The 14,138-nt window shown below is 46.7% G+C and overlaps 1 protein-coding gene across 3 annotated transcripts in view; it reads right to left on the bottom strand.

Moving 5' to 3' along the window:
* Cnnm2 (cyclin M2) overlaps positions 1-14,138 on the bottom strand; it is a 121,747-nt gene that overhangs the window by 18,582 nt on the left and 89,027 nt on the right. For 2 of the 3 annotated variants that reach the window (NM_033569.3, NM_001102471.1), the window contains exons 2-4: positions 5,955-6,098; positions 3,026-3,163; positions 887-1,056 (exon numbers count right to left, since the gene is read on the bottom strand). In NM_033569.3, the coding sequence (NP_291047.2) occupies positions 887-1,056; positions 3,026-3,163; positions 5,955-6,098 (452 nt within the window). Of the gene's footprint in view, positions 1-886; positions 1,057-2,761; positions 2,833-3,025; positions 3,164-5,954; positions 6,099-14,138 lie in introns of those variants that run through there. The other variant, XM_006527489.4, reaches the window with a different exon arrangement.

Here is a 14,138-nt window from a genome sequence, read left to right as displayed (position 1 = left end):
ACATAGGTAGGGTCTGCTGAGTATTGATAATGCTCTTGTGGGGCCCCCAGCCTATATCCAGGAAGCAACCATGAAGCAGGAGGAGGCTCACACAGTCAGTATCCTTGTACTAAAAGGAGCCTAGACTCCTGAGCACGTGACTTGCTACAGAAGAGGTACAAAAGTCCCCCAAACTAAAGTGATACTCCGGGTGGCCAAGTGCAGTGCCTGCTATATGCAACTGTGACATCACAAGTGCTCCAAGATGGCTGGGAACAATGGCCTTCCTAGCACATTTGTGGTTGTGTCACATTAATGACAGGGCGTTGGTCACTATTGGTTACCAATATTTCAGGGGACTGTAATTATTAAGGCAGTTTCTAGCCAAACAGTCTGGTCAGTGAGCGGAGACATTGGCACTAAATGGATTCTGTTCACAGTGGTACTAGGATAGACACTAAGATACCAGAAGAGGGCCCAAGATATGTCTCGGTCACTGTAAAAGACCAAGTCCTAAGGAGGAATGGACAAAAGAAAAGATGATATCAAGAGGACCCAAGGAACCCAGAATAAAGATTTCAAATGCCCACCAAGATCTGGACAAGAACAGGCACATTAGCAAATGCTCAAAAGCCAGTACTGACATTGGTCACTTGGCTTGGCACAGCAGCAGAGTGTGATGCCTTTCGGTATTAGACATGAAATGAGTGCACCAGCTCCTATTAGAACCTTCACCCAGCTATGCAAGTGGGGTTCCAGAACCGCCCCCTTATAAACACACACACACACACACACACACACACACACACACTCAAAGTTAAGAAGGCAAGCTGCTCGCCTATGCCAGGCCTCCTCAGAGCAGAGCTGGATGCCCAGCAAGGGCGAGCAGCACGGAGCGAGTCCTGACCTGAAGAATGAGGACGAAGTAGTCTACGGGCTTGTTCCGCTGGTAGAGGTAGCACTCAGGGGCTTTCTTGTTCTTCTCGTCGTACTTCAGCTCCTGGATGACATTGGGGTGCTTTAGCAGCCTTAGGAGGATCTTCTCTGACATCTGGGATGGGCTAAACGCTTCTACTTCTATAGACACAAACACAACTTGACATTACACTTCAAGGAAGGGCAAAGGCCGTGCTAGCAATCGAGGTGCTCAGGTCAGAAGGATGCTTGGCGACAGAAAGATATAACACAGGTGAACCAGCCTTCCGTTTGGTGAGCCACTGGGGTCAGATTACCTGGGAGAAATTACAATAGCGGAATAGTCATGTCTGGCCCTTCTCAAGCTTTCCTTTCAACCTGCCGTTGGTTTCTGCCCCATATGAACGCCCTATATTTCTGACTGATGGAAGTGATGATCAGGAGACCCCCTCCTTGAGGGCCAGGGTACCCTTAACTCAAGCCACAACAGTCTGACTGCCACCACCAGCCATGGGAGGAGGACACGGTCAAGAAGCACGTGGGTTAGGACAGGTGCATAGACCCGGGCTCCAACAACCTTGCTCTCCCACACCACTCTCCTGAGGAATTCCAGGGACTATGGAGGGAGAGACTCAGAAGAAAAGCAAGGCCGTGCACACATCAGCATGCACTCTGACTTGCCAATGAAAGAGGAAATGGTGGTTGGCACGGACAAAGACAGTTTCTTCATCTAAAACAACAGAAAACTCAAAGCTGCTGACTCCAGGGTGCTGCCGTGGATGTGAACTCCATGGTAACACTGACTTAAGTGTGGTTCTTCCACAAAGAGCAGCAACGGTACCAGAATAGGAAGATAATAACAGCAAGATATTTGAAATGTATTTTTAAATTAGATGCTATATATAAAAGCTACAAATTCTGGATTCACACATCTGACTTTTTCATAGTAAGACAGTACATTGCAGGGAATTTGGAAACTACAGAAAAATAAAGAAAATAAAAATCGTCTGTAAGCTGACTTCTTGGCTACCCATTCAGAGCAATTTGGTGAGTATTTCTTTCCAGTGCTTTGCCTAGGCTAGTGTGCCTGTGAACCCTGTGTGTGCGTGTACACACAGAACCACAAGTGTGGTCTTGGCACACACACATACTCTGATATCAGGGGCCTGGGGGGTGGGGTGGGGGTCATGGGCACATTCCAGTGTCCTAAGTGAGAACAGTGTGCATGCCCATGTATCTGACAGTAGGTGGCATCCTGGCACACGTTACTGATGACCTTCAGGGCACATGTATGCACACACTGCTCTTAGGGAAAGCTTAGTGGCCGGTCCTGGAAACAGATGTCTTCTATAAGCCTCTGGGAGTCTCCAGGCTTTACTCGTGCTTTCCCTGGCCAACAGAGCACCTTACTGGGCTGCCTGGGGATGTGAGAAGGTTAACCAGTCAGTCTCTTAGGTCTTTTAGCCTTGACCACTTGGAAGCAGTCAGTGCTGGCTGGGCTGGTAGCTTTAACTATGTGAACTCTTGCCTCTGGATGGGGCCCAAGTTAACAATCTGACTTGAAGAAGCCACCAAGAAATCCAGGCCCAACTTGGTAAATCTTTCCTTTCATCAAAACCATAAAAGATAAGGGTTTGACTCTGTGCGCCTGTTTTTCTTCGTTGTGAGTCTTAGCACCTGCATTACCACTGCTGTCCAAACTGTTCTTCCAAGGCAAGCTGAAGAGAGAATTACTCAACTGTCCAATCAAACGAGGTGATACCTGGTTTGCACTGTCAGCCTACTCCACCAGCCGGCTCGCCGTGGGGCTTAGCTGGAGGAGATGACCTGGCCTACCATACACATGCAGTGTGGCACTAACATTCGTCCTTACCTTTCAGACCAATTTTAAGTTACTGGTCCACCCCTGGCAAATGTCTCAGAGGGTTCATGCCGACACTGAACACAGGAGAGGAGAGAATTTAAAGAGAACAAAACAAAACAGAACAAAAACAAAACAAAAAAAAGAAACAAAACACAAAGTGGCATTACTTGTCACCCCATTTCCCAGCCCCCACCCCCAGCCCCCCAGTCGGTGCGGTGAGGAAGGCTCCAGGGCCTGCAGATCTCATACTGTGATAAGCGCACTTGCCTGTTGCTAGGAAACGGTGCATGGCCAGGAGAAGCTGCGGTGATATTTTAACCTTCATCTCGCTGTCCGTCTGCTTAAAGGCAGAGAAATCTTGCTTTCTTTCACGGTGGGCCACTTTCTTTTTTGTTCTGTTATCGGCTGAGGTGAGAATGGGGAAAGAGAAAACAAAATCAGGGCTCTTTATGGATGAAGACACAAATGCGCTGTTTCAAACGGTGCTAGAATCCCTCCAGAACCGGTGACCTCATGGGGGTCTCACAGAACTGACAGAGAGCACGGCCTCTCCTGGGTTTGCAGCTGCCTTAGAGAGCCTCTCTGAGATATGACTGGGCAGACAGGAGAAACCCCACAAGGAGCACACAGAATCACAGAGCAGCAGACCGGGACCCTAGTGCTACCAAAAGCACCCCGAGGAAGACAGGCCACAGGGAGGGAAGTTGTCTCTACCAGATAGAGGGCCTCCACCTCAGGTGAAAGAAAATAAACACACAAGCAAGATTCCCCAAGAAGGTCACTCTCTGCTCATCACCCCCGCTACACTCCTGCCCCAGACCATGCACTGTTCAAGGTCAGGTGAACGTGGGGTGATCCTAGAGGAACGAGCCAGCCTCCTCTGGAAAAGGCCAGAGAGGAAGCACTCAGATTCTGGCTTTTGTTGCCGATTCCAAGCTGCTTCTCTGCAAAGCAGCTGTGTGTAAATGAATGAACACAACACCACTTGACAGAAATTTTACCTTTTGTTTAATTTCTACGTCTCACAAATAAATGGTGTTCTGTTGATTTTTTTCTCAGTCACTAAAATTCACGAGAAGCCACTCTTGCCTTGTAGGCAGATTAAAATCAGGTAGCAGATATGCACGGGCTATGGTCTGCCAGCCCCTGGTCTACAGGGATTCCCTACACAGCCACTTTTCAGGATAAAGTGCTGAGAAAGAAAACCCCAACATGACGGGATCCCAGTTGTGTAATGGCAAGCACCTGGAGTGCCAGCACTTAGAAGGAAAGAGAACTATACAGTCAAACGCAGCCTAGGCTGCGGCGTCAAACTGCCTCAACACCCTGCCCACCCCCCCCAAAAAAAAGAAAAAGAAAGAAAGAAGGAAGGGAAGAAGAAAGAGAGAAAGAGAGAGAAGGAAGGAAAAAAGAAAGAGAGAGAGGGGGGGAGAAAGAAAGAAAGAAAGAAAGAAAGAAAGAAAGAAAGAAAGAAAGAAAGAAAGAAAGAAAGAAGGAAAAAAAGAAGGAAAGAAAGAAAGAAAGAAAGAAAGAAAGAAAGAAAGAAAGAAAGAAAGATCAAACGAGCAAAGGACATGGCCCTGGTGCTCACTCTGCTGTGTACCACAGCCCTTGTCCAGGGTGAAACATCAGTGACTAGGGACTTCTACACTTCTATCTCAAATTATTGTGAAAATCAGAAAGTTTAGTCAATACTACACTACTACACTTGGAAATGGTTCTTTAATGGAAACTGGCTGCTATCATGGCTGACCTTTCACCTAGATTGATAATAACCCTCAAGCCACAAGTTCAGCGTTTCATACCAAGAGGACACATGTCACTTAACACTTCTCCATGAAACGAGTTCCTTCACTGAGAGCTTAGTGAACATTTATGACATTTCCATTAACAAGTATCTAAGATGTCATAAGCATTTATATTGCCTTCCCAAAGGCAAGGACTACCTTAGGGAACAGACATACAGACAGACGCTCAATCTGAACGAAAGGGGGCCGGTGACACGGCCCAGGGCGTGAAGCACTGCCCCCAAAGGTTAGCAACCTGAGGAGGATCCTTAGAACCCACATAATGACTGCACATGCATCATACAGGATCATAAAAGGATGAAAGAACATAAATGAACAGCATTCTCTACTAGGACATCTCTGACAGCGGAAAGGTCAAAAGCCCGAAACAGACAAGAACGTATACAGATGTACAGGGCACATTGTTCAAAGGTAATTCTTAACAATTTAAAAGGTTTTCTTCCTTAGATGCTATAAAACCTTGGAGATGTTAAAATGTGTCATGTTCCTTTGTAAAAAGACTAGATAAAATCACTCTCTTTGAGCACATATTCCTGGAATGTAGCAGGGTCCTCCAATAGCTCAAGTCCTATAAGCTCTGTTTCAAAGCTGAGAGGATAAACAGAGTCCAGGTGATCTTTCCCTGCCCCAGGAGCTTTGGGCACTCCTGGGCAGGATTAACTTTTCAAAGAGCCTCATGTGGGTGGGGCTGGAGAGATGCCTCAGGGGTTAAGAGCACTAGCTGCTCTTCCAGAGGACCCAGGTTCAATTCCTAGCTCCTACATGGCAGCTCACAGCCACCTTAATTCCAGTCCCAGACGATCTAATGCTCTCTTGTGGCCTTGTTGGATACCGCATGTATGTGGTGCACAGACACACATGCAGGCAAAACACTTGTATCCAAAATAAACAAAGAAGAAAAGAAAGAGCTGCATATGATACAAGCATGCTGAGGGTGAAGGCTGCATGCAGTTCCCTGATGCAGTGAGCCAGCTGTGCACTCAGTGAGATGAGACCCTCTGCAGGGCCAACACGAAGGGGACGGGTTCACCCTGGGGCCCTCCCCCTCCTGATCTAGAAACTCCCCACCCCCCATCTGCCCTTCAAGAGCAGGCAGGTAAGCAGACAAGAAAACAATATTCTCTGTGTGTACGAGGGGAGGGTTCATGTGCCTATGCATGCCCTTGTGGAGTTCAGAGGTCAATATTTGAATGTGCTTGCATTGATGGCCAGGAGAAGCTGCCTTGGAAGAGAAGCTGCCACTCAGTGTCACTAAGTCTGCCCTTTCTTCTAGCTTGGTAAAGGCACTAGGCAATGCTGTGCAATTATATTTGAGAGGCCCAACCCTGGGGAGAAGTGTCAACGCGGCAGGGCAGTGGCAGCAAGGGCACAGAGACACTGGTACTCACTGTACAGGTCTGTCTCATCCAAGATTTCAGATTTGATGATTTCTTCAATCACATCTTCCAAGGTGACAATTCCCAGAACTTCATAAAATGGGTCCCCTTCACCCTCATTGTTCACTCGCTGCACAATGGCCAGGTGGGATTTCCCTTTAGAGACAGAAGACAAAGTTGAAAAGGTCATTTTCTGGATTCTTTAGCCAGCTCCTTAGCTGCCTTATGGACACAGCTGCACGCTTCTCTTCTCTCTATGTGGGGGGCAAACATGGGCCTGTTTGCTCTTTCACTGGGATACATCACCAGCCCTGCATCAAGGCATGTGCACGTGTGTGCATGTGTGTGTGGGCCCAGGTCAAACACTGGTTGTCTTCCTCAATCAGTCTCCACATTATTTTTGAGATGGGATCTCTGGCTGAAACTAGAGCCCAGTGGTTCACCAGGTCAGGTGGCCAGTGAGGACCCTGGAACCCTCTCTCTTGTCCCCACCTTCCCAAGTGCACACTGCTGTACCTGGCATTCTATCTGTCATTTGCATGTGAACATACATATGTTATACATATCCATTTGCATATGTGTGCATGCACGTGTGTGGAGACTTGAAGATGACATAAGGTAGCCTCGAAACCACTCTTCCCTTACTGAGGCAAGGTCTTCCACTTAACCTGCTCACAGAATCTCGCTGGTCTAGATTGCCAGCTTATCCCGGAGTTCCAGTCTCTGCCTCTGGTGGCTACCGTGCCTGCCCAACTTTTATACAGACTTTGAGAATCTGAATGCCAGTCTTGAGGAGCGGAGGCAAGTACTTTATCTACTGAGACATCTCCCTAGTCCTTGTGCCTTCATTTTTCACACGGATGCTGGGGATTCAAACTCTGTTCCTAATGTCTGTGTAGATAGAGCTGCTTCTACAGCTTGCTGGGAACAATTTTTTTTTTTTTGGCAACACATTTGCTGGCCAGTTATTAAAGTAGATGTTCCAGCATGTTTAATGGCACTGCCAACTCTACAACCAAATGGACAAGGCCTTCTAGGTCACTAAAGTGGGGATGCCGAGGACTGTCACCGTCCATAGGCCGCCCTGTACCTAGCTCTCCTTCCTAGAGGTCATGACATTGAACACCACCAGCTCTTTCTCTTTGACACATCAGCAGTTCCCTAGTAGACAGAGAACTCCATGGATCTCCAGGGAGGTCCAAGACCCTTATAAGGTCAGCAACACCATTTCCCTCTAAGTATTAAAATGGTTCTGGCCTTCTCCACCATGCTGAGTCTGGACCACAGTGCATTAGATCCCTAGCTTGTCCCAGGACGTCACAATGGAGACAAGCAGTAGTCATCACTACGCACCACCACACAGCCACCGTGGGAGGGGAAAGCCCGTGTCTCTAAGGGTGTCCTCATTAGAACAGTAAAAGTTAGACCCTTACTCTGTGTGGGCATCACTGGACATCCTACGTGACAACCCGAGACGCACCATAACACAATCTAAAGTAACAACAGTTGCCTTGAGAGAACTTGACTTGGTTGTGAGTTGTCATCAACACACTTTACTTTGTGGTACTGCAGAAGGAACCCAGGACCTCAAACATGCCAGGCAAAGGCATTTCAACCAAGCACGCATCATCTCAGGCCACACTGATTTCATTAAACCTCACTTTCAGTTGATAGATTGGCTACACGACAAACTGTAGTTTAGACAGAGATATCTGGTAGACATGTTCAAGGAAATGAACTAAGTGGACTTCTTATGTCAATAAAAACCATGGGTAGAATTTGATGTTAATGATCTTAATGTTAACTGTGATTTCAGTAGAAAACCATAATTCTAAGAAACTCACATCCATTATTGTGACTTTGATACCTTCTTAGTAAAGGACTTTGTGTGCATGCATGTATGTAGGCATGTGTGCACATGCCCATGAGTGTACCTATGAAGACCAAGTGTATCTTCTTCCCTGATGGTCTCCACCTTACTGTAAGGTGTCTCACTGAACCTGAAACTCACCAACTGGCTAGATGATGGTCTGTCAGCTATCAGAGGCTCCTGTTTCTGCCTCTCAGGGCTGGCACTGCAGGCAGGTACTGCCATGCACGGCTGTTAACATGGCTGCTGGAGAGCCAAACTCAAGGCTGTAGAATTTCACAGCAACCAAGCCATATCCTCAGCCCCTCAGGAAACACTTCTTTTATGAGCTGGGTAGTGATAGTAAGAAATGTAACCTTTAAAATACTGAACAATCTGGTGTAGCAACTTTTAAAAGATCTACAAAATTGGGTGAGCCAATTCCTTTAAGATTTGTTTTTATGCAGTGGATGCTTTGCCTGCATTTATGTCTGTACCATGTATGTGCCTGGTGTGCCCATGGAGATCAGAAGAGGGTGCTGGATCCCCTGGGACTGAAGCTGTAGGTCACCAATGTGGGTGATGGGACTTGAACCCAAGCTGGTCCCATGGAAGAGCAGCCAGGGTCCTCAACTGCTAAACCATTTCTCCAGTCCTGCTAATATTTCAAGTGACTAGTGACAATAACTTGAGATGAACACATGAATAAATAGTTCCAAGTACTAGATGGAACAAGGGACTTTTTAAAAAAATATTTTTTATTTTAAATGATGTGTATGTATGTACGTGAGTGTGTTTGTATGTGCATCTGTGCATGAGAGTACAGGTGCCTGCGGAAGCCAAAAGAGCGTGCCAGAACCACTAGAGCTAGAGTCATAGGCTGTTTGTGCAGCCCAACAAGGGGGCTGGCAACTGAACTAGAGTCCCCCGAAGAGCACTCTGAGCACTTACCTATGGAGCCATCTTCGTTTCAGCCCCACGACAGGCTTTTCCAAAGAGACATTAGCAGATGGGTAAGGGCGGAGACAGGTAGAAAGAATGCCATGAATTCCAGGCTAGACTGAGCTACAGAGACAGCTCAGCAGCTACAGATCTTTGCAGTACAAACCAGACAACCTAAGTTTGATCTACAGATGCCACGGTAGAGGCTACTGACTCCAAAAAGTTGTTCTATGGCTTCCACACATGTACCTTTGCATATACACAGCTGCACCTTCTCCTTGCGCTCACACGCGTGCGTGCACACAAACACCTCCCAAGGAAGGAGAGCCACAAGTGGGCTCTGCATGGATTGCTTGCAGAGGGGATATTCCTCATAGGTTAGAGTCCTCAAAATGCTTTTGCAAAGATTTCAGGCATAAGGTGTCAGTGGTTCAAAGTACCCAAAGCCCACCGGCAGGATCTCAGGTCCCACAGTGTAGACAACCTGTAAGAAACCTCTACTGGGTAAGGTGTGGTGCTGTGCGCCTTTAACCCCAGCACTAGGGAGGCTGAGGCAGACAGATCTCTGAATTTGAAGCTAAGCTGGTCTTCAGAGCGAGTTCTAGAACAGCTAAGGCAATATCGAGAGATTCTGCTTAAAAGAAAAGACGCAGAACCTCTAGTGAGCTGGGGAAGTGGCTCGGTCAGTGAAATGCCTGCCACACAAGCATGAGGGTCACAGTGTGGATCTCCAGAACCCATGTTAGAAGCCAAGCACAGTGGCGCATGTCTGCAACGGCAGAGCCAGGCAGAGCCCTGAACTTCATTAACCAACCTGTCTGGCTCTACTAAGTGAGACTCTATCCCAAAAAAAATAAAAATGTAAAAAGATTGAAGAAAGGGACCCAAAGCCTACGTCTGACCTTCACACAAACAAATGTATACACTTACACCATACACAACAAAAGGAAGTTTGGCGTAATATCCAATGTCATGACAACATATACCTCCCTCTCCCAATTCCCTATCTGTGTGAGGCCAGCCTTTCTCCGTTTGCTCCAGAAGAGGCAGCGGCAGAATAGAGCAGGGGAGGGAGGGTCCGGTTCCCCGACCCCCCAACTCCACTGATGACACAGACCCGACACACATAAACACTGACGTTACTCCTAGTTTTCTGTTTTAGAAACAGCTATATATAATAAAAATGTTATTTATGTTAACACACAATGGATTCATGATTGGCCTTTGAATTGCTTGATGGGTAAATGTTTTGAATTTCATGGCTTTAATTCACATACAGTAAATATCAAATGTCTAAGCATACGAGCAGAAGCGTAAGACTCTTTTAACATTGGTCCTGTGGGGTGTGCGCTGAACCTTTGTGGAATCTGGAGTCAGGGCTCTTCTGCCTTAGGTGGGTTCCGGGAACTGACTGCAGGTCAGCAGCGGGCTTTCCAGCAAGTGCCTTTATCTGCTGAGTCATCTCTCTGGCCCCGTCAATAATTTATATGAGTCTAAAGGATCTGTTAAATTTAACAAATTAGAGGGACCACGTGACAATGCTTTGTGTTGTTGCTTTAGGGACTGGGTGAGGGCCAAGAAAGAACTTGGACTCCCAAGTTCAACAGTCTTAGATGTGAATTCCAGTGACTGGCCACCCCCACTCCCCCAGCACCAGGAGCTGATAACCAAGGAGACACAGCCACGTTTCTGAGCTCCAGACTCCTTATCTCAAAAACCAGGCTATGGTAACTGCTCCTTCACAGGGTTGGCAGGGAGGCTGACACCCAACAGAGGCGGTGCCCACCATCCACTGGGTGATCAGTAACAGTAACTCCTTGTAATGGTAATACATTTGCCCAAGTCTAGGGCACCATCAACTTATTACCGAATGAAAAGGGAATCTATGTTAAACATACGCACTGATTAAGAGATGTGTTTCAATTTCAGAATAGTCCTTTAAAAACATAAAAAGACATCTCTCAAACTTTTGGTTTTCTAAAAGCATCTAAAATATAACTATAAAGGAAGTGGACACAAACTTCAAAATTAGTTAATATTTATATAACTTCAAAAAATGGCAGGCCATATGAGTGGGAGTGCTTTAAATATAAGGCTAGGTAGCCATCTGAACTGGGTAAGTTCACCTAAACTCATCCAGCCAGCCACACTACACACACTCTCTGGAAACCAGCTGGCTCGGGCTCGGGCTCTGCAGGACAGCTGGCCCCACTGCACCCACAAATCTAGGCTGCTAACCTGCTGGTTGACACAGAAGTAACAGTTTGCAAGTCTAGACATTTGGATTGTTCAATGATTAGGCTTTCTAACAGTGCCTCCCTCTCCCCCAAGCTCACATTCAAAGAATGAAAACATTTTGAGTAAAAGAGACTGGGGTACACTTATGTGCCACAGATAGGAAGCCTGCCGTAAGCCAGGCAGCTCTGGTCTCGTCAATCGGCCAGTAGGTTTCTCACATCTGCCTTCCCAGGGACCCAACATAAGCAGTTAAAAATTCTTGGTGAATGCTGTCTGTCGAAAGTTAAATTCTTCTGCTATTCCCAGCTTGTGATCATTTAAAAGGAATTTTCCAAAGCAAGGTCTAATATTAGACTCAAAATGAAGTTTCCATTCCACCGAGGCGCTACTCTCACCGAGTAACTACTGCATAATCAGATTGTCTCGGAGCGGTTCGTTAACATGCATATGGACATACTTCAAATGCCAGCGCCAAAGCACCAAGGAGCTGGGAAGGGCCTTACTCCCTTCACAGGGAGAGGCCATTTTTGTGAATTAGCTCCTTGGACTGAAAATGCAGTCTCTCTCCAAGCCCCTTGTAGCCGCCCCCAGCCTCACCCTGCAGCTCTGCACTGACCCAGGGCTTCATTCTCTCAGCTCTGGAATTCCTGGTGAGAAGTCCTGCTTCCTGAAGCCACTTCCTGGTGTGCAGCTCAGAGTGAGAGGGGTGCCTTTGGAGACCATCATTTCAGGCACCTGTCCCATGAACCAGTCACTGTAGGAACCTGCGTCTTTAGGCCTCACCTAAAGATAAAAGACAACTGCAAAAAACTTTTTAAAAAATTATTTATTTTATTTATATGAGTATACTGTTGCTGTCTTCAGGCACACCAGAAGAGGGCATCAGATCTCATTACAGATGGTTGTGAGCCACCATGTGGTTGCTGGGAATTGAACTCAGGACCTCTGGAAGAGCAGTCAGTGCTCTTGACCGCTGAGCCATCTCTCCAGCCTTGCAAACAACTTTCTAAGAAAGAAAATTGCAAAAATGAACTTTCCTTTCCTTTATTTATTTATTTATTTATTTTAAATTTGAGAGAGGGTCTCAGGTAGTTCAGACTGGCTTCAAACTCACAGCAATCCTCCTGCCTCAGCCACAACAGGACCTTTCTCAGCTGTAGTGCTGGGAGAAATCAAGGTAGGATGAGAAGCAGAAAGGCAGCGATGATATACAGAAAGGGTCGGTAGGCTGGGTACTCAGTGTGCACCCACGGTGCCAGTACTGAGAGCGGGGCAGGAGGATCGGGAAGAAAGGTCATCCTTAGCTATACATCAAGCTCTTGGCCAGTCTGACCACATGAGACCAGCCATGTCTCAAAAAAATTAACAACCTAAACATGAGAAAGAGATTAGAAATGGATGGATTCTAACTTCTGAAGGATATAAATCCAGAGCTGGTGAACAGGCTCAGTGGGGAAAGGCCTGCCACCAAGCCTGACAGCACAGTCACCTGTCTGCTTCACAATAAGCAAAATAATAATAATAATAATAATAATAATCAGATATCAACAAAATGTGTGATTTTAGGAATCAAATAATGCTAAGACTTTTAAATATACACCATAGATCAAATAATCTAAACGAATGCTCTATACAACATAGCACAGCCCAGGGCCCTGCTCTGTGGGTAGAATGCTTCACACAGGAGGTCCTGCCTTCAGTCTCCAGCACACCACAGAACAGATGTGTGGTTTTCAACACTAACGAAGGGAAGGCAGGAGGATTACAAGTTCAATACCATCCTCTGCTACATAGAGAGCTTCTGGCTAGCCTGGGCTATATGAAACTCTGCCTCAAAAAAAAAAAAAAAGCATAAATTGCTGGCATGAGGGTTGGGAGAGAGCCTTCTTAGGCCCAGTTATAAGGTATTACAGTATTTCAGCTAACTGTTCTGTTTATAAACCCCTAACCTCTGGGTTTCTGGCTGGGTCCTTAAACAGGACAAGAAAGCAAGGTGAAAGTGAAAACCTAATGAGCACAGGGCTTTACAGCCACATGTCTGCTCCATTCAGAATGACAAGACATGACCATCAAGTCACCAGCTGTATGGCTCCCAGCTGCATGGACCCAAGGCAGAGCCCCATACAGGTGGGACTCAAGAAGCTAGTCTTCACTGTGAGCTAGACCCGGTAATGTCAAGAATGTGGAATGAGGGCCAAATTTCTGCTCCGTTGCCCTGTGTATCAAAGTTTCCTATTTGTGTCTTCTCTGTGGACTGGTAAGCCAGCCCAAAGTGATAAGGGGTTACCACATCTGCGTGCTGCTAAGCCCAAACATTCAGCATCAGATACCATCTGTATTTTGATCATCCTCTGAAGTCAACACTCAATAGGATCAGGCTGACAAGTGGATGTGTCACCCGCTGCCTGATGAACAGACAGCCGCCTTTGCTCTCCTTCATTGCTGGCAGTGACGTGAAATTCAGCAGTAGACAAACTGAAACAGCTGGGGAGGAGAGCCAAGGGGGTGGCTGAAGTAGAACCAAACTGGGAACAAGCACACACAGCTGTACTAATAAAAAAGATGACATCCAGTAGTCAGAAAGACCTAATGATCTGAGCACAAGGCAAGGGGAGCCTGTGGAGCCTTCAGACTGGACTCAGGGCAGGAGGTAAATAAATAGGCAATCCTGTAAAGAGAAACAAGCTGGCATTTCAGATTCGCCATTACTGCTGCGCTGCTCGGCTCCAGGGGGCACCGTCAGCATGGGATGTCACTACTCCCTTGCCACCAAGGACAGAGCAAGTGAAATGCTTGGCAGGCCTCCTAACAAAGCTACGGTAGGAACTCAATAAACAGAAATCAATAAAGTTCCCAAGCGTCAGCTCTATGGGACTAATGATAAAATAAATGAGTGTTCTCTAGAGCCTGAGCTTGGTCCCATGGTACTAACAAACAACCCGAGGTGGGAAATAGAATTTAATGCCTGTAGTTGAGATCCCTCAAGGAAGGGCTGGAGAGATGGCTCAGTGGTTAAGATGGCTGCTCTTCCAGAGGACCTGGGTTCAAGTCCCAGCACCCACATGGCAGCTCACAACCGTCTGTAACTCCAGTCCCAAAGGATTTGGTACCCTTAAACACATCAGGCAAAACACCAACATACTTAACAATAAACAAATCTTAAAAAA

The sequence above is a fragment of the Mus musculus genome, chromosome 19 (assembly GCF_000001635.26).
Source record: "Mus musculus strain C57BL/6J chromosome 19, GRCm38.p6 C57BL/6J".
Lineage (NCBI taxonomy): Eukaryota > Metazoa > Chordata > Mammalia > Rodentia > Muridae > Mus > Mus musculus.
This window is presented reverse-complemented; position numbering and strand designations above follow the sequence as displayed.